Source organism: Notamacropus eugenii, chromosome 6, assembly GCF_028372415.1.
Source record: "Notamacropus eugenii isolate mMacEug1 chromosome 6, mMacEug1.pri_v2, whole genome shotgun sequence".
NCBI lineage: Eukaryota > Metazoa > Chordata > Mammalia > Diprotodontia > Macropodidae > Notamacropus > Notamacropus eugenii.
In genome coordinates, this window is record NC_092877.1 from 272,827,226 (window position 1) to 272,848,386 (window position 21,161).

Here is a 21,161-nt window from a genome sequence, read left to right on the forward strand (position 1 = left end):
ACAGGGAGGCTCTATTAACTTCTCCAACTCAGCTAATTCAAAACCTAGCTTGTCTTTCCCTTAAAATAACTCACTATCATCTTCATATTTCTGTCTGTAGTTCCAGCATTTACCCAGTCTCCCATGTTTAAAACCTTGGTGCTCTCCTTAATCATTCCTTACCTTTTTATCTTTCAAGCAGTGTTACCCAATTTGTGAATGCTAATTATCCCAGAAATGTCTACCACATCTCTCTGCTCCTCTCCATTTCCATTGCTGCCATTTTGGTACAGGACTTCATGATTACCTGCCTGGATTATTGTACTTGTTTTCTAACTGGTATTCCTTTTCCCACTTTTCTTCTTCTAATCCATTTAAGTTAGACTGAGCTTCCTTATGTATTTATCTGGCTATCAGTTAACCAACATATATTTCTTCAGCCTTTACTTACATGATATGAAACACTTCCTCACTCCTCTATTCAGCAGTTTTCTTTGATTCTTTTCTACCTATTGGACTATTAGAACTATAAATACCTTGTTTGGCATTTAATGCCTGCTCTAGTGCTCCCTTACTTTTCAGACATATTTCATACTATTATACTACTTCCTACCATATGCCCTACTCTGTAGCCAAAGTACACTACATCTTTCCCAAAATACAGGTTCTGTTCTCTCCCACCTTCATGCCTTAGCAGAGTTTTAACTAGGATAGAGCAACTGGACCTCTGTCCTATGATGATTAAATTTAGAGGACACCCATAGCATATGTAGTCCTTTAGTTGGTAGGGGCTAAACTCTTCACCTAGCAATATTAATTAAGAAGGAATTTATAAGACTTTATCTATGTGAATATCTTCACCTGGAACGAAGACTCTTTGAGTCTAGGTTCAGCACTATTCTTGCTTCTCTGCTCTGATGTCTGTCTTCCCTCCACAGTGTACTGTCCTTGGTCTAGAGTCTTTTCCTAAGTACTTCCCTTTATCTCCTTTCCCCTCAGCTACCTCTTGGCTCAGAATCTTCTATAGTGCTTGTCCTAGTTGCTAGAACTCATGATTTTGTGTCTTTGCTCACATACTCTCCTTGCTTATAATATGCTCCTTTCCTTCTTGACTGTCTAAGTTCCTATCCATTCTTTTAAGCCAAATTCAGAAGCCACCTCCTTCATGAAACCCTCCCTGACTAACCATCCTTTTCCTTGTTGGATAATATTGTTACTACCAGGGACTCCCATTTCATTTATGTGTCATGTTTGTTATATAAGTCCTTTGTCCTTACATGTATTTCATGTGTGTATACTATTGTATACCTTAGTCATTGATTCATGTTTTTTTAATCATTCTACTAATAACACTGCCAATTAGATTATGACTACATCTTATTTAAGCTCTTTCTCCCTTCGGGCTTTACGCAGTGTTCTGCACACAGTGGACTTGTAATGAATAAGTGAATTGGAGATAACTGACACTTGGCCTTCAAGTGAAAAACTTTTAAAACTGATTTTTATTGAATTGTTCTAAAATATTTTTTTTGTTTTTGTTTATAACAGCCAGTTATAACTTTATAAAAAGACTGGGAATCACCGTCACTATTGCTAATAATACAGTGATACCCTGATACATTTGAGTTACTTCAGGCTATCTGGCCACATATTAAAAGGATTTGAATTGCTGTAGTTTTATATTCTATTATTAGTTTTCTGTTTTTAACAGATGTTCCTTTCTGACGTATTACAATTGAGAATTCAGGTAATCAGTAACATACTTGCATGTATATCTGTATACTCTGGTTGAAGACCTACTCTTTTCGAGAATAAAGTGCCTGGACTTGGTAACAGTTATTTTTTTTTTCTCTGATTACTGGCAGATTCATAATCTGTTCAGTTATTTTTCTATTTAGTTGCTAGAAGTCTTGGAACTGATTAAGTAAAAAACATGACCGTATCCAGAATGTACTCTTGCTGTCATATTTCAGGATTTCATTAGTGAGAGTAATCCTATCTGTACACATGGATGTGCCTGCAGTGACTGAAATAGGCTAGCAGAAAACCATATCCAGTGTTTGCAGAGCCTCTGTCTGTTTGCAGTCCAATTCCCATTCTGATCCATCTTCAGCTCAAAGCTTTGGTTCACCAGTTAACTACCTCATGCTTTACTTTGTCTCTTTTTTAGCTAGAGTTTCCTAGAAGTTGAAGATTTGTCACTTGGTAAAGAAAAAAAGGTGCTTTCTGTTCAAGTCAGTGTTTATTGTTGGATACTCTCCAAAATTTTGCTCCAAGATCAAGTTGAATAGACAAAATGCACGTATTGGTTTGACCTCAGCCTCCCTGTTACATTTCTAAATCATCTCCATTTTAATGACCTCCCTGGCCACTTTGGAAGTTATTATTTTATTTTTCTTAGTATTTGTTGATAATTTACTTGCCTTTCTATCACCTACAGTTGATCCACCCATCTGGGCATTTTCTCTTTATACATTAGTCCTATTACAAAACTGCATATAAAAGAATGAATCTGTTTCTCAGTCAGTACTTTAACACAGTAGGAGTCATTCGATACCTGCTGGTTCGTGTTTCCAATTATTCTAGAGACTAGAGAGCCTATTTGCTGAAGTAATAGCATCCATGCTGTAATCAAACCAGTTATAGTGCTCAGAATGTGACATGCTTGGTCTTGGGCTCTACCAAATTTCTACCATAAGCAAAATTGAGATTGTCTTTTTCTTGTTCTGACAGACTTTTAAAGAAATGGAATGGGATGAATAGACAGATAAATAGGCAGATAGGTATAGATAGATAATCTAGACATAGATAGAGCTATCTATCTAGCTATCTTTATTTGATCATCATACTCTTGCTGTATCTGAACAATTTTTGAAATTAAAAACAAAATAAATAAGGACTAAACAGATGAAAGAATAAGTCAGCAGCACGATAAAAAGCGCAGAATAGAATTTTCTTCTTATTTTGGAAGGAAAATCAGACATCATAGTTTCAGGTTGTGCAGGCCATGGATATTACTGAAACAGTTTCTGACTTGGGGCTTGGTCTAGGTGAGAAGTTTGAAATTCTTTTCCAGTCAAGTCAACTTGAACATGAAATAAAAAGTAGACCCAGTCAGATCTCATTAAAGATCTGCCTCAAATTAGGCTTTTCACTTTAGTTGACATTTCCACCCACTAATCTCAATTAGAGTATTTGTTGACAGTAATTCTTTTGTTGATGCTCTGTTGTGTATGCAGCCTGGAACCTACTGGAGGGAAAGCCTTTGAAAACAATACTTCCCCTCCCTCAGACTAAGAAAGGTATGAACCAGAAAGAAAACAGATTCCAAAGAGACCAGGCATCTCTTCAGCTGGTGTCCTATTCTAGATGGGGAGCTCTAATCCATGTATATCTTTGCCTCAGAGTATACCATTCGGTACTTTGTCCATTGTTTATGTGACCACGTAATTGAATCAACAGTATTTTTTTTTTTTTTTGAGAATCCATGATATTTTGGTTGTTGTAGTACAAGTAGATGATTTTGATGAACTTAAAACAAAGATGCATTTGCAGCTTGATGTCACTGAATTAGACCAAGAAATCTCTATACCTTTGGAAGGGAAGCTAAGTAAGGGAAAGAACTGTCAGGATGAATATATTACGGATGCTACCAACAGGATGGGGGACTGTGAACAACTTCCTAACTCAGTAAGATTGGAGTCCTGAGAAGAGAGCCTCATTATTTCACTCTCCACATCAGACTGTTATTGTCATTTGGTCATTTTGGTGGTGTCTGACTTTTAGTGACCTCCTTAGGGTTTTCTAACAGCATGGATACTGGAGTGGTTAGCCATTTCCTTCTCCAGCTCATTTTACAGATGAGGCAACCGAGGCAAACAGGGTTAAGTGACTTGCCCAGGATCACATAGCTAGTGTCTGAGGCCAGATTTGATCTGAGGAAGATGAGGTAAATTGAAAATATAAAATCACACTCCCAAATTTAAATATAAAATTAATATTGTCCGCAGCTTTAGCTTCTTTCTGTGGAATCACAATTGAGACTTCATAGGAAAATTAGGTTAGGAAAAATGAAGGAATGCTTGTTCTTGGTTACATATTCTACATGTCACAAGTATTCTTTAATAATTTACAGATACACACTTAACATACAACATCGAAAATCAGTAGAATTTTATCCTAAAAGCTAAGTGACTACAGCTTAGGGTTCATTGAGTTACCTTTTGTTTAACTAGAGAAAAGAATATTTTCCAACTTAAGAACACTCATGTCTGGGCCATAATCTGGCAATTGAATAATACCATGTGGTATCATTAGGCATTATATCACATGTTCCCTAGCAATGCTTTTTCTTGTTTGGAAATATACTTTGTATTTTTAAAATGTTATATCCTCTGATGTTCTCTGACTGCTAAGTACTGAGTCAATCCCTTTGTTATAAGCACATCCAAAATGTTATATGACCAAAAATAAAATATTCAATTAAGTACGTGATCCACTGGCATATTTATTCAGATATCAGTGCTCTTTTGACTTTAGTCCCCACACTTTTCCTGGGAAGTTCCATATAACAAACGAGTTCTCTGATTCTCTTGAATTGATATCATCATTCCTCACAATGTGTAAGGAACAGCTTTTATATTTAGTGTGTAAGCTTATGATATTTCATAGTGGGTTAGTGAAATACTAAGATCTATTATTCTAATTATAAGAATGTCAGGCTTGGAATTCATGCTTTTGTAGATTTAGGTGCAAATGTAGTTTTTCATTCTAGTCACACTTGTTCTGCCTTGTAAGGCATTGGAGAACTGAGATCAAGGAGAGTTTCATCTTCTTTCTTAGTAAAGACTAACATTTTGGCATCTTTAGTATCATCAAGAATCACTTTCAAAAGTAAGAAGGGAGCTCATGGTTGATACAGACAGAGACCGGGAATTATGGAGATGACAAATACATATCACTAAAGGAAGTCAAGTCAATAACAATTGTTAGCATAAAGAGCCCATGTTTTTGACTGCTGTTTATCAGAACTTGGCACAAGGGTGTTTTTGTTTGTACTGTTTTAAATTTTATTTTAAAGTTCTTCTAAAAATCATGTATTTTACCTAATTAGGTGAGGAACTGTGTCAAACAAGGTACAGGGATTTAGGTTCTATCCCTAGAAAATTACAGTCTAAAGTTTAAGAGCCACTTTGAAATGTACTGTATTTTGGGCTGAAAGCTTTTACAAAACTAAGTTTTGCAAACTTGATCCTTTCAGAGTATGAGATACGAGAGCATGTCCCAGGCAAGTGGAGATATGTTGGGCTGTACTTGGATTGAAGATCTGTCTTCACTGCCAGATTTTTTTTTCTTTTTTAAAAATCCACTTGATTGAGAATATTTGTCATCTCATTTCCAGGACAAAAAGCAGTGACTCTAGAGGTGGCCAATAGGACATTTTTCATCTGTGATTTTTCTCAAGTTTAGGAAGTTTCATATCCTTAGGACTAGATAAATCCTGCATTCCAGAAGAAAATGTCATATTTGGTCTTAACATTTAAGATGGGACAGAGTTTGTTATTTTTATCTTAGATACTTAACAACTTCCAAAAAGCTACTACTGTACAGATCTTTATGGCATATGGACAAATGTTTTTCACAAATAGGTAGATCAGAAACCTTAAATTCATTTTCACATAACTTAGAGATGTGACCTCAAATCTCTACTTTTGAAATATAGTTCATAAGATCCCACCTGCACACTTCTGGATAAACATATCTAAAAATATCTAGTTCTGTGCCAAAGAGTGTGCTATTTTAATTATAATTAAGCTTTTGTGATAAACCTACAAGCTGGTGCCTATGTGCTGAGGGAAATTTGTCTCCCATTCTGTAGTTGTTTGGACAATTATTCCTAAGTCTATGTTATAATTTTAAATGAATTAAAAAACTTAAACTTATTTAAGTGTTGAGATATGTTATGAGAGGAGTAAAAGCATTATTTTAGTTTAGGGATCAGATAAATTCTATTTAGGCAACACAACGTTTAGGGTTAAGTGAATATGGGTGTTTTGGGGAAAAAAAAAACTAATTCTGAATCTAGAAACATTGTGGATCACGTTAGCAAAATTGTTACAGGAAGGTCACCAGGCTGCAATACAAAGGATATTGACCTTGTAGTAAGAGGGCATGGATTCAGATCCTCATCTAATTCTGATTCCTTGCAGCTTGTATGATCTTGGGTAAGTATTTCTCCTTTCTAGGCCTCAGTTTCCCTCATCTGTAAATTAAAGGGCTAACCCTTAGGATCCCTCCCAGCTATAATTCTGTGATTCTACATCTTCTTCTACTACTGCTAATGAGAACGATGATGGTTATCACTGTCACCTATAAAACACTTTCAAATTTCACAAAGTGTTTCAACATACATCACCTGGTTTCTGTACAAATTGCATCAATACCGCCCGTTTTGCTTAGAGAGCTCAGGAAAGGATGAAAAGCTTCACATCCACACTTCCATTTTAATGATTTTATTATGCTTTCTAAACTGATGGAATTCTTTTTTCAGCTAATGGTTGACATAAGTAACAAATACATATTTGTGAATTGTTGCACCAAAGGAAGCCAAATCAATAACAATAATACGTACACTGATTGTTTCTGACCATAATTTCTGAGAAATTCGCACAGATGTTTCCCTCATATTTTCACTTTTTGGTAGTATGTCATTTTTATGAATCACATTTTTTTGGCGTAATCCAATTTCTATGACTTTTTATATCCTCCTTCAATATCCTAACCTTGGCTCAGCCTTTGCCTAGCTGTGTGACCTTACAAAAGTCACTTAAACTTTCTGCAACTTAGTTTTTTCTTCTGTTCAAAAAAAAGGGGGAGCAGGTGGGGTGAGGATACTATTTGCATTATCTACCCCATAGGGTCTGATGATAAAATGAGATCATGTATGTAAAACATATTTTAAACCAACCATACAACTTTCTAAATATGATGTAGCCTTGTTATTAAACTTTTTTTCCTTTCATGCTTCATCTTCCCCATTTGTAAACCTAGGGAGTTGAAATAAATAGTGTTAAAGGTCCCATTTAGAGTTAACAATTTCTGATTCTGTGAAGCACACTTTGGACTGGTCACTTTAAAATTACTAGAGAAATCATTAATCCTAGGAAGATTACCCCCTTGCCACCCAACATTTTTTGGATAGCCTATCCCCACAATAAATTGATGGGTGCTCTGACATTACAAATTAATTTTTATATTGGCTAAAGCAAAATATAATTGGTGTCTTTATATGCCCATAGTAAATATATATGTATTATAATTAGCCTTGTGCCCAAAGTGACCATCGTTCATGGGTTGCTCGTTGGTTTGTGTCACCATTGTCACTACCTTCCTTCATTAATCCTGATAATCAAGAGATGCCTTTATTTCCTTAGAGAACTTGTGTTTAATATATTTCTCTTTTGGACACACACACACATTTTTGCTTCTCTTTTTGAAATAAAAAAAAGATGAAATTAGTCAATGATGCTTAATGCTTTATTAGAAAATTTAACTATATAAAGAGAAGGAAAAAAAGCTTTTTATTACAAAATTGGATCTTTATATGTATCTGTTTTTACTGCTATTCCACAGTGGAAAGGTTTAGGGAAGATAGTACTTTTTATGAGAAAAATATAGCCCAAAACTAATCAGCTTAAAGATAAGCACTCTTTTAACTATTGTAGTTTTGTAGCTTATAATGTTATTATAGCTAATTAAGTTTACTTTTGGTTCTGTTTCTTTTGTTGGATTACAATATTTTTCCCAAATGAAATCACCTTTAGTAGTTTGACCATTTCACAGAGACTGGGGAATTTCAGCTCTTATTTCCTATATACAGTAAAGAAAACACAGACTGGATTGCCACTGAGCAGGCAAAGGCATGATTTTGGGGTTGGGATGTGTGTTTGCAGTTTTGAAGTCAGAGAGGGCTAACTGAATTACAAAAGTTATTTCACTTTCAGCTAACCTCTGTCTGCAAGGGCAATAGGAAGAAGACAGTTGAAGAAATGATCTAGATAACTGAGATATGAAAAACCTGTTTCTGAAGAAGAGAAAGGATTTTGTTTTATCTGTGTTAGAGAAGAGTTACTCTGATTATCTACAGGGGACAAATTCATGTAGAGAGGGAGAAATTCAGTTCTTGGGTTTATTTAGATTAGCTCAACAAATAACTGAATGTTAAACAAAGGCACCCGAACGTCTAGTACTGAATAATCATTTTGGGCCACATTTTAGTCTGGATTTGCCAGGTAATTGTCAAAAAAGTAGCCCTATTTATGCTATGATCATAGGCCAGGTCTGTCCATGAGGTGGTCTCTTCCACAGTGGAGCCATTTAAGCAATCTGCCCTATCTCTTCTGTGAAGCATCAGTTCAGTGGTTGGCCAATATAGTCTGTTAGTAAATTGACCAAAAAGCATAGATGATAGCAGGGATTCTTTTTGGGGGGAGGAGAAGGAAGCAATCAGGGTTAAATGACTTGCCCAGAGTCGCATAGCTAGTTAAGTGTCCAAGGTTGGATTAGAATTCAGGTCTTCTTTACTTAAGGGCTGGTGCTGTATTCACTCCACCACCTGGCTGCCCTAATAGCAATGATGAAAAAATCAATAGCTGTATTTCAGGAGAATTGGATTCTTTGGTAATCCAATGTAATTTATTCTATACATTTAAAAATATTATTCAAAGAAAGGAGTCCATCAGCTTTACTAGACTGATAAAAGGGTCCATGACTCCTATACTGTAAGAACCATTTTTTGATATTATTTTTTTGCTAAAATTGTTCTTTCAAATATATACTTATGTCTTTGGGGAAAAAATGTTACTGTGGAAAATTAACATAAATAGAATTGAATGAAATCTCATATAAAAAAGATAAGCACCATATTTGGGGGAAAATATGACAAATTTTTTATTTCAAAAATTTTCCCCAATTTTCTATGTCTTCTATGGGTAGAAGAAATCATCCACAAGGGAAGTTAACTCTTAGCCAATTGAAGAAATGTAGAAATAGACGTATCTAGGGAAAAATTAGAGGAGCAAAGCATATTCAAGTCAGATTTTCCTTGTTCCTGTTTCCCATGTTCAAATCCACTTCTAAAAAGATGGGTGAGTTTTTTCCTTTTAAAGAAGAGACTGGGATTCTGAATTGTGATGAAGCTACAGAATAGAAAAGCATTGAGAAACATGGGAAACAACCTCCTCGAAAGAGCTTTGGGTCTGGAGTGAGGAGACATGGGTCTGATTCTGACCGCTTTATAGTCATATGATGAGGAGTAAGCTACTAATGCTTCTTGAGTAGGAGTTGTTTCATTAAATATACACACACACATACAGTAAGGTAACCCACCCTTGAATTTAGTGAAGTTAGTTTAGGCAAAGTGTTTGGCAAACCTTAAAGTGCTATAGAAATGGAATCTAGCATTCTGCTTAGCTTGGGGGTATTTCTCCTCTAATTGATATTTAAACAGTTTTTCAGTATATTACATTCAAATATTTCACAATCAGGTGTAGATTCCAGTGTTTGGGAAGCAGTGGGGTACAGTGAAAAGAACAATGAAATTGTTTTAATCCCAGTGTCTCCATTTATTGGGTTTGTATTCTGGGACAAATCTCTGAACCTTTCTGAGCCTGTTTCCTCACTTTTAAAAGGATGGTACTACCTTCCTCAATAGGGTTATTGTGGCAGGATGCATTTTGTGAAACCTTAAATTATTTTTTTGAATGTGAATTAATATTCTTATTTCTAATGAATAGATCCCTTTTCTCATTTAATGCCTTTATTTCCAAAGAGTTCCACCAAACTGAGAGATTCCTAATTAAGGAAAAGAGAAAGATACTGTACTCAGGCAGTCAAAGGAATGGCATCTTCCTTTTTATACAGGCTGTCCCTAACGTGTACGTTCAGGGTCGAGCTATTAAAACTTTAAACTGTACAAAAATTTTTGGGACACTTCGTACGTGTTTTCTTCATATACTTCCTACTCCTTTCACGGAATCATTTTCCAATGAAAGCTGTAACTCTAGGGAAATCTTCCCCATGAGACTTTTAGATTGTAATCATGACACATACCATATGCATTGTAATAGTCTTTCCCAAATAAATTCCTTAAAACCATAAGGTTTGGGAAATTATATTAGACACTTCTTTTAATCATTTCCAGGCAAACAATATAATGGATCCATCAAAAGATCCCATTCTGTTTAGTTTGTATATATCTCAGATCTATCACATACTCCCTGTTTGACCTCAGGCAAGTCTTTTTGCCTTTTTGTGGGTCTCTTTTTCATCATTGATAACATGGGAAAGTTGAACTAGGTTATCTGTAAGGTCTAAATCTGTGATCATATAGTCTAACTGATTAATTTAAAATTAAAATTTTAAAATTTCTAAAAACTATCCAGATATTCCTTTCCAAATGAGTAAGGATTACGATATTTTTAAGAGTTACTGTACAATTTATATTAACTATCCATGTTCATCTTTTTCATAACAGTATTATCTTTTGTCCATAGAAACAAAATATTCCTCATTTTGTTATTGGAAAAAAGAGTGAATCTTAGTATAAACTAGAATTTATTGAGATTAAGACTGGAAAGTTTCAGTGTAAAATCATTTCCTTTTTTGATTATACAATTTCAAAAGGATTCTATTAAGTACTCAAGGTCAATGTATTATCAGTTGTGTGGTGTAATTAATGGAATGGGATGAAGAAGAAACATTTAGCAAGGTGGGAAAGATGAACATATTAAGATTGATAATTGCATGGAGCAGTTGTTTTTATAGCATTGCCAGGGACAGCCATTCTGGAGACAGTTTAGTGAATAAAGCTATTCCATTAATTAAATCATTTCTCTGTTGTAACCATACAAAGAAGTTATATCTGCTGGCAATCTGATTGGGAATCAGATGTTTGTAGATAAATGAATACAAGACAATTGCTTCCAATCCTATTGTCTGGCAAGAGATTTTTAGTCTACTGATTTGTACATCTAAAAGGATATTAGAAGATCTTCATTTTGAAAGAACCTCCCTTTCAAGTAATATCAAGAAAATACGTCCATGCACAACACAGTCCCTTAGAAGTATTATAAGTATCCAGAAGTGTTCTTATAGAGAGTACAGAAAACCACTCCTGTGTGCTTATTTTAAACTTGATTCGTGGAAAATATTGAAAAAATATTCCCCCTTTTAAAACATAGCCAAAACCTAACTGTCTAAAAGGTAATTTCTAGATTGGTTTTTTCAGTGGTTTTAAGAGGTTCACAGTTCATTCAGAGTGAAGAGTTGTCCTAAAAGAAAACGTTTTGATTTCTGTCAAAATAAAGTTAATATTAAGTTTGCTACTATTACATTTTCTTTTTTAGAAAATGATATTTTACTTAGGTTAGAAACCAGTTTTAAAATTCCTCTACCCACTTACTCATTGAGTAAACTCCCCTCCAATTTTACAGTTGTTTTTGCCCATTATGAAAATTTATTATTCCACTTTCTAGTATCATATCCTAAACTTGTGGTACTACAGATAGTGTTCAATACATCAAGTATTTCATCAGTGGGAACTTGGTTCCCAATCTGTCCATAATTCGTAGACTTAGAAGTTTTCCTGTTTTCACCCAGCCAGTGTTATATTAAGACTTTGTAACCTAAATCTTCTTGATTCCCAAGTCCATCAATCTAACCACTCTTATCTATGGGGTCATAGGCAAACAAGACAACAAGCTTTAATGATGTGGAGCATACCCACACTGATTCAAAATAATAATAATAACACATTTCTGAAGATAATTGCTTGGCTTTGATTCCCAATTAAAATTGAAATGATCATTGATACAAAGCACTGCTGAAATCAGAACCTTCTAATGAGATATAACCTAAAAGTCATGCTTTGACTTTTTGCTGTAGGTTTCACATAGTTAAAAATGTCCATCCCCATTCTGCATTAAATCTACCTAGTCCACAGTTAGATAACAGACTATATTAAAAATTGTAGTTCGCTATCTGTTTTATATGCTCAAACCCGGTATTCTTTACAGGCAATACATTAAAAATCGGTCTTTTGGAACTGACAGAGTATATTGGATTGAGGCAAAACTTCCTACCTTTGGTAATTTGAAGCACATTAAATTATCATAGGACAGTTTTTTCGCTATTTCAGAGCAATCATACTGGATTTCAGTGATTGTCTCAATCTTTTATTTTATGCCAAGTATCTATCATAAGTAGTTGTAGCAAGGGGGCAACTTGCATATAACAAATAATTCTCACTTTTCCAGTTAGCCTAGAATGATGCTTTCACTTTTTTTTCCCCAAATCTTTATTCTAGCCTCTACTCCTGAATGGGTCAGAAGTGCCAGCAACCATCCACCTCTGCACAAACTTGCCAGCTAAGATCAGCATGGGCCTTCCCCCAACTTTTCTGTGATGTTCACAGTTTTTACTCTAAGAGTTTGTAAACTCTTGTATATTTTGAAATATACACAAAATATTCTATATGAACAAGGTTTTAGCATCTTAGCCTTTAAAAAAAATAGTGGATTTTTCTTAAACTTTGTCACCAATTACCACAAACAGGCTTCTAGCTGTTTTGCAGAATTTTGTAAGTATGCTAAGTTATTTTTCCTAAGTTTCTTCTGTTTTAGAGTATGGCAACCACATATTAAGTTTCTGCTGTTATCCCAAGAAGGAGACAGAACACTTTCAGTACTGTAGACAGTAAAGAATGTGGTATTTGTAGTATTTGAATAGTTTCACGTTAAGTTTTCAATGCAATTTGTACAAAATGTTATATAGGTTATCTTCAGTGCAAATCCTTAAAATGAAATTAACTGAGTGTTGTCGAAACAGTGTGCACTATGCCCATGGGCAGATGAAATTGATTCAGAGAACAATATGTTAACATACTTGTCAGAGATGTGTTCAGTGCATGTGGATCATGTAACCAGGTTTATGACTGCTATTCTGAGCATCAATTCTACAAAGTTCCTAGAGAATTAAAAAAAAAAAAAAGATGTTGCCTCAAGGGGCACACAAAACCTTTTAATTTTTAGTATCCACATATTTGCATATAGATTTGCATATGTGTATATCTTAAAAGCGTGTATTGCTTAAATGTGACTACTTATTTACTTAGGTTTTGGGTTTTTTTGGAGGGGGGACTTACAAAGGGGACCTGAGAAGATCTTGCTTTTTTCCTTAGTGAAAATTCCCTATCAGCTTAAATAGGAAGAAAGATTGCTGTTATTCTAATTAAAGAGTTCTGTCAAATATGTTGATAAATTTAAGTAAACCTCGTTTCTGTTAATTAGTAAATAGGACTTTTTTGTAAAGGTCTCCCTTTTTGATGTCAGAGTTTTGGTTAGTTAAGTTCACCCACTATATTACATGAATTAGGAAAAAAAACAGGTCTTACAGTCTGATTCATCAAGGTAATCAAGCACAAAATCTGTGTTCTTGGTTATGAGAATGAAGATATGTAGATACATTGACTTTGGATCCAATGAGATGAATGACAAGACAGAAAATCTTCAGGAGTGTGCATGTGTTTATTCTGTGGGCCTGCTTAAGTTAAAATTATATAAGCATTTAACAAAGATATAATACTCTTTATGAATGATCTCACATTTAACTAGAGCAGCCCCCAAAGTAAACACTTTTTAGTCATCTCTCTCTAACGGATTCATGTGGAAGAATGCCAAGCTGTTCAGTTTCACAATAGGTTGCGATCATGTGATAGAGTTCCCACTTGGGGGTTGAAAAACCAAAAACCTGACATGCATAAGTGAATGAAGCTGCTGCCCTACACGATGTGTTGATTTGGTTTTTTTAGATTTCTTAAAATACAGCTGGAGGTCTGCCTTTGTCTAGGGACTAAACAGGCAAGGCTGTGAGAGAGACGAGATTAATTTTGCATTGACGTTCTGAATGTTGGTGATAATTTATAGTGACATTATGCCCATTGGTTATGATTTTGACAGGCAGGCTCCATCCAAATGGACATTGCAGGAGCCAACTGTGATAGTCTAAGCATGGTAAATATCTGCCTTGAGGAAAGCAGAGAAGCAGAGACTTTTTAGGTTCTCCCCTCCCCACCCCCACTCACCCACCCAGAACAACAATCCAGGTCTTTTATATATCCTTATATATCAAGTCTATGCAGTTTGGGGATAGAATAAGAGGATTAATGAAATTGGACAAAACTGCACCTAAGGGGGAAAAGTTTCTAGTGGTTTCTCTGTGGTGAGATGGGAGCCCAGGCGAATTGGCAACTGCTACTAATCCATGCACAAACAAGTCTTCAAGTGAGTGTGTGAAAGGCCCAGTGGAATGTAACTGTGTCACTAAAGCTGTCACAAGCACTTATATCATCCAAGGACAAAAATCATTTCTTGTTCTCATTTGAATAAATTTAAGAATCAACCCTGTTCAACACCATACAATAATATGCATTATATATGTATATGTGTATATAAATACATTTCCTATTTTGTCCCCAAACCTTGTCTTGCTTAGCTACATTTAAAGGAATACATGCACACACACACAAACACACATCCCTGTAGATTTTAGCTAATGTCCAACTTAGGAAAAATAGGTAACAGATAACGCAAATAATCACATGTTAAAAGTTTTTAAAACAGATCTATGTACGAATGTATACATATGTGTGTATATTTTACATATATATAAAAATCTGTTTTCAGAGATGCCTTTGACCAAATATATTTGAACCTACTCTATCCAGTTTTGGACTTATCTTCTTCCCCTAGTCAATAAACTAATACGTACCCAAATATTTTTTTGGTTATGAAGTCTGCAGTAACATTTTTATACTGTAAGTGACATGTATGCTTTTAATAGCTAAAGTTATCATTTGGGCCTCCCTTTATTAGGAATTGAAGTTTTCCCTAATTCTTGTTCTTGCAAGGTTGCCTAGGTTCTCAAAAGGGGTGTTGACTGCTGAACCTGTTGGATGCTGCTCTGGTCTCCAAATTGTAATGCAGCTTAGTAAATGGCTTAGTGTTTGTTGTTGTAGTTTCCTTTAATCAGTGGCTTTTTTGCCGCCACAAAATGCTTTTGAGAACAGTCACAGTTTGTTACCGCAAATCAGGAGCAGTTTTCCAAAAGTGCATTGTGGCAGTATTAAAATGACTGCATTCAACAGCACTTTTGCAAATACATTTTACTTTGCCCAAGGGTGTTCTGATAAATAATGCTATTTTTAAAATTCAGCCCTTTCAAGATTCTGTTGGAATAAAAATAGTCAACCAAAGCCTTGGTTTTGCTGTACCAAAAAAGAATGGGAACCTCTTCCAAAATGGAAATGATGACTTAGGAAAGGGAGAATCACAAACCCATTGATCAGTTAGTGTGTGAGTTTAAATATCAGGGATTGGTGATCATTCCTAAATATTTGGATGGTGTTCTAAGACACCTTTAGGAGTTTGGTAAATCCCATTATTTGTAGTGATGCAAATCAAAAAGTTAGGAAGGGATTAGCAATTCCTTCAATGTGTTTTAATGGTTTCTGTTCACCTGGTTGGGGATGTTTGCAGGTTTGGGAACCATATTAAAACCCCTTAGTTCTTAATCTATCCCAAAAGTTAGGAATAATACTGTGTTTTAAAGGAATTTTTTGACGCTTCTTTTTATTGAATCAATAGAATGTCTGTTGTCTCATGATTGAATGTATGTCTTTGTATATACATTTTTAGTTTGTTGCTTTTCTGTAGTTCAAAGTTTAAAGCTCAGAGATCTTTGGACAATATCACGTGTTCATTATAGACCCCTATTTCCATTTACATGGCAAGAAATAAGTAATATTTAATTTCATCCCACCAAAAAATATCCTAATGCCTAAAGTGGGCAGGAGAAGTGAACTTTTTTCCTGCTCTATGTAGGTCAGTGCATTTCTTCCTAGCATAAACTGAATGTTAATAGCTCTGATGACATTTCTATCTGACTGATAGCCAGAGACAGATGATACTGCTATTAGCAAGAAAAAGCAGCATAGTTATATAGGTTTATGGGCCCAGCCAAAAATAGATTAAGTATGAGTTTGTGTATGTCCTTTGTGTCATGTCCTACTATCAAAATCAGTTCTTACTGGAAGCAAAAGCTCTTTTATTCTCACCAACAAAAGACCTAATTTAATATGACTGCAAAGACTGACTTGGGAACTTGAGGTATAGTGTTCCATTATAGTCATGGGAGGCAAGGTCTAGAGAGGTATGTGAGAATTAGCCTGCTTTCTTGCCATATATTAGTAAAGAGAAACTGTATTTAAAAAACATAGATATGTTAACATATGAAGCATTTTAAAATAGGGCTACAGTATACATACACTAGATTTCAACGTTCTGTTTTTTTCTTAGTCATTATATATGGAAAAACTGGTGTCTTTTGCCACTTGTGAAGCTTGTTCACAAAACACATAGCAAGATATGCAGGCTTGAGTCAAATAACCCTACTGTGCACTATTTTGGTGCAAAATGTAACTTTGCATTTATTATAGTGTTGGGTTTTTTGTTTTGTATATGTTCTTTGAAATCCCCCTTTTCCCCACTTAATGCTAGACTCTTGGTTTTTTCGGGTGCAGTGTAGAAAAGAACTACATTTATTTTCATGTTTATTCCAGACTTCATTTTTTAAGCATCTGGCAATTCCCTTTCATTTTTTGCTTTTGTAAAATATGTTCCATCCTTCATGCATTTGAGCTACCAAAAATGATTTGTCACTGTATGATTATACTCAAAAGATGATGAAATGTGGTAAAGAAATTTGTTTTCTTAGAAAACTATTTCCCTTATTGTGATATAGTGTGTGAGTAATCCATAAGTATAAAACACTTGATGTGACATTTTCCTATAATGTTATTACTCAGTAGTTAGTATTCACAATATGATATAATCTCTTGTTCTTCTGTATGTATGAACTGGATTCTAGGGATTCATAGTAAGGTTTCATATATAAGTATAGTCTTAACCCATTAAAGGGACATTCTCCCCCAAGTTGAAAACCGATCACTAAAAGTTCTAAGATTCATAAAAAGTCTTATTAAATGGTAGGAATTATTTAAGAAGTTCAACACAGCAACATCTTTTCATTATTGAAATTGACTCTAGAATCAGGCAATGCATTTCAGTAGTCTTTAATAGCAGGAAATATATTCTACAAGTTACATGCATAATTTATCAAGAAAAATAATATTGTTAATAATTTTAGAATATTTTTCCATATGCTCGTGACTTGAGTTGATGAAATTTCACTAATATGTATAGTAATGCATCTTAAATCTATATTTTTTTGAACAGTGTTGGACAGGAAATTAAATTGTCCTCAATAAAATGGACCTTTGTATACTATAATTTCAATTAAGTATTGGATTCATAAAGTATTAAAGTAGTTGTAAATCCAAAATGTATTTCCGTTTTTGCTCTATTTTGTAAAAACATTTTTGATGTAAACAGTATGCCTCTCACACATGTATAATTAAAAGTCCTACTATTTATTTAAACAGATATATACCTAATGTATTTGGAAGCTTATTGCACTCATATAAATGTATATATTGTGACTTCAAAAGTCTGTAATGATCTTTGCTTTAAAAAACAAAACAAAACTAGTGTGTGAATTTATTTCAAATTTATTTTTAATTAATGATATTAAGGATAAGATCCTCTACTAAATGTACTTGAAAATTCACAATAAAGTTTCAGAAGTTGTTTTGTACAATGTCGAGGCTTTGTGTTGAATTTTTTTTTGGTGAAAATCTGTTGTTAAATGGGGTAAACTCCACTGTTCCCTCAGCTAAGTCATATAGATTCTCTGATGATTTAAAGAGCTGCATCATATAGTAAATAGGAAGCAGATTCCTATCTAGAGGGATGTACACACAGGTGTTTTATTTCCTCTAAGGGAAGTGGGGTGGGGAGAACAGAGGAGAGAGCAAGACCTCAATGTCCTACGTGTAGTGCAATCTTTTCAGCATACCTATGGTAAAATACTCTTTTAATTGGAATGCTGTCCTCCCACCTCCCCAAAATTGCTTTTATCTCTTGGATCATGGGTAGAGAAGATAAATGAGTGATTTCCCTGTAACCTAAGCTTGCCATTATACACACATTTTGACAGGAAGAGTAAAAGGAGCTCATCCAATTAGAGGTGTGGGGGATTATGGAGGGCCATTATCAGAGAACTCTTTGGACAGAGCCTAGAGTTTGGAATCACGGGGCATGGTTTTCAATCCTGCATGGGAACCTGCACAGGTCACGTGCCTTTTCTTTTGCTCATTTACTGATCAATAAACGGGGGCAAGGGAGAGCTGATTGGACTTGAGCATATAGATGTTATTTGAGGTTCATTCTAGCTCTAAATTCTGTCACCTTCTGCTTAACAAAAGACATGGAAGGGATCTCAGGGTTTCTCAGAGGGTTTGGGGAAAAAGAAAAAAGTAGAAAAGAGAAAAATCTCCAGGCTTAAATCCTATGATCCAGTCATAACTAATTTGAAACATAATTTTAAAAAATTTAAAAAGTCATAATGAAAATCGCAGATATTTCAAGTTAAGTATTTCAGTTTTGACTTCTTAAAATGATATATTTTAGTCAACCACTGAGAAAATTTATATTACAGTACTTATAAAAGATTGGCTCCTCCTTCCCCATCATTTAAGGGATACTGCAGAATTTTGAAGCAAAATACATGATAAAAGCCATTGTGTCCTAATTTTTTTTAAGGTGGTATACTGCCTGGTCCACACATTGTTTTAGGTCTATGACTTATGTAGTTAGTCTTAACAGATCCTAGTCTTTACTCTTATTCATTGAACTTATTCAGAACTAAGCTAAAGGATCACCCCAATTATAGCTTGCCTGTTGTAATAATCTTAACAGAATGAAGACTTATCTCCTATCAAGAAATAAACACATACAATAAAACACAAAACAAGTATTTCTCAATTATTGGAAATAGAGGAGCCATAAACTTATCATATAGAAAATACAGCTGCCAAGCATATTAATTAGTTATCTACTTTTTAGATTGGCTGAAAAAGAAAATACCTTAAGATATGAAAACCAAAAGAAAAAAAAAATCCCAGTTGACCATATATGTTCATCTCCATCTTAGTTGCCTTATGCACCTGCTCTATTGTTTGTCTAGAAAGGGTTGTCGAATTAAAATGACAATTTAGAAACTCTCTCTCAACAAACTCAGTTGAATCAAGTCCTTACAGTCTGCACTGATGCTGTGATGCTACAATCAAGAGAGAACACATTTTGGTTTTTCATCTTTGTAATGGAAAAGAATATTGAAGTAGTCAATACTGAGGACCAACAGGAGGTAGGCTGGCTTGTCTGTGTTAAGTAGCAGAGATAAGGAGGTACTTTTCTACAGTTTAACTAAAATGATTCTAAATATATATTTTGCCACTTTAATTCATTATATGAAATTGTTTCGCATTTTCATGCCATCCAGCAATAGATGGGTTCCATTTTCTCCTCATTGTTTCAAGATAAGATATATGATCTCTTACACTTATGCTGCCTGCATTTTCCTATTTACAAGATGGTTCATTATCATCATCATCATCACCATCACATCATTTCTCTGTATGGTACTTTCATTTTCAAAGAGATGGATGAATATTAAGCAATCTTTGCTATATCTCAGTGAGTTAGGTAAGTATCATTATTGCCATTTTTACAAAAAAGCCAGAGGATGCTAACTGATAAAAGCCAGAATTAAATATAGGAATTTTTGCTTCTTCCTAGAAAAGTCTTTTCTAATATGTAGCTCTAACTTTAGTATTATATGATGTTTTACATTGAATAATTTGAATATTGTAATTTTTTTTGCTATTCACATTTAGGTAAGGGTGTGTGTGTGTGTGTGTGTGTGCATGCGTGTGTGTGTGTATGGCAGGATGGTACAGTGAGTGAATAAAGTGCCAGCCTTGGGATAAGGAAGTTTGGGTTCAGATCTTGCCTTAAACACTAAGTTAGCTACTGGGCAAATAGCGGATCCTCTCTGGACCTCTCTTACCTATCTATAAATTGAGGAGGCTATACTAGATGGCTTCGAGAGCCCTTTAGAATTCTGAATGTGTGACTCTTTTTCAGATACATACAAATTGTGTGATCCTAGGTAAGCCACTCAACCTCTTAGTATTCAGGCCACTCTCTAAATCTAGTAGTATAGATACTATGTCAATCTGCATGGTGATTGGAGTTCCCACACTGAAAATTCCCTGTGCCTAGGAAATCACAGGTCCAGACTCAACCACACACACACCTGCTACCATATACACATTTGGTTTGGGGAAAATAATTACAATTTTGATTGAGAAATATCAGAAAATAAGAACTTTTTTTGTTTCAACAGATATCCATTGAATGTGATTAATATATACTATTAAACTACATTATCCAATGGGGGTGAAAACTTTTTTCCCCAGAGACTTTTAAAAATTTTATTATTTAAAAATACATCAATTTCCACTATATTTTCTGTGTAGATGTAGTCTTTGTGAATGTAATTCACAGTGGAATATCTAATCATTCATCAGGGCTAGTACAGTGTTAGGGAATAGTATTTTGGGGATGGAGACATTCTCTTTATAAAGGAGATGGTGAAGTACTATGGAAAGAAAACTTTACCCAGGATTTAGAGGCTTTCCTCTGGGCATTGCTGCCAATGGGTGGGGTTGTTTGTTTTTGTTCCTTTGGGTGGGGGAATAGTGATTAAGTGACTTGCCCTAGGGCATCCAGCCAGTGTCTGAGGTGGAATTTGAACTCAGGTCCTCCTGACTTTAGGGCCCTGCTCTATCTACTGCGCCATCTAGCTGTCTGTAATTATGAAGTCTTAAGCAGATCAATTATCTTCCTTGGGCTTCCATATCCTCTAATGGGTATTAGTGGGTGGCTAAGTGGTGCAGTTAGACAGAGCTTGGAGACCAGAAGATATCTTTGAGTTTAAAAACAACTCACTCAACAAAAATCCCCCAATAAGAGGGTTGGACTAGATCACATCGGAGGTCTCTTTCAGTTCTATGCTCCTCAGTATATTTTTTTTTTTCTAATAGGGAGCAAATACTCATTACAGTCAAAAAGGTTTTAAAGATTTATAATTGGACACCCCTTGGC

General features: G+C 34.8%; 1 protein-coding gene across 6 annotated transcripts in view; it reads left to right on the forward strand.

Annotated features, from left to right (window-relative positions):
* The window catches only part of PCDH9 (protocadherin 9), a 1,077,972-nt gene that overhangs the window by 17,635 nt on the left and 1,039,176 nt on the right, over positions 1–21,161 (forward strand). The window contains exon 3 of one of the 6 annotated variants that reach the window (XM_072617061.1): positions 12,344–19,289. The exons of the other annotated variants lie outside the window; for them this stretch is intronic. Within the exon in view, the coding sequence (XP_072473162.1) occupies positions 12,344–12,442 (99 nt within the window). The 3' untranslated portion in view covers positions 12,443–19,289. Of the gene's footprint in view, positions 1–12,343; positions 19,290–21,161 lie in introns of those variants that run through there. 6 annotated transcript variants of the gene reach the window in all.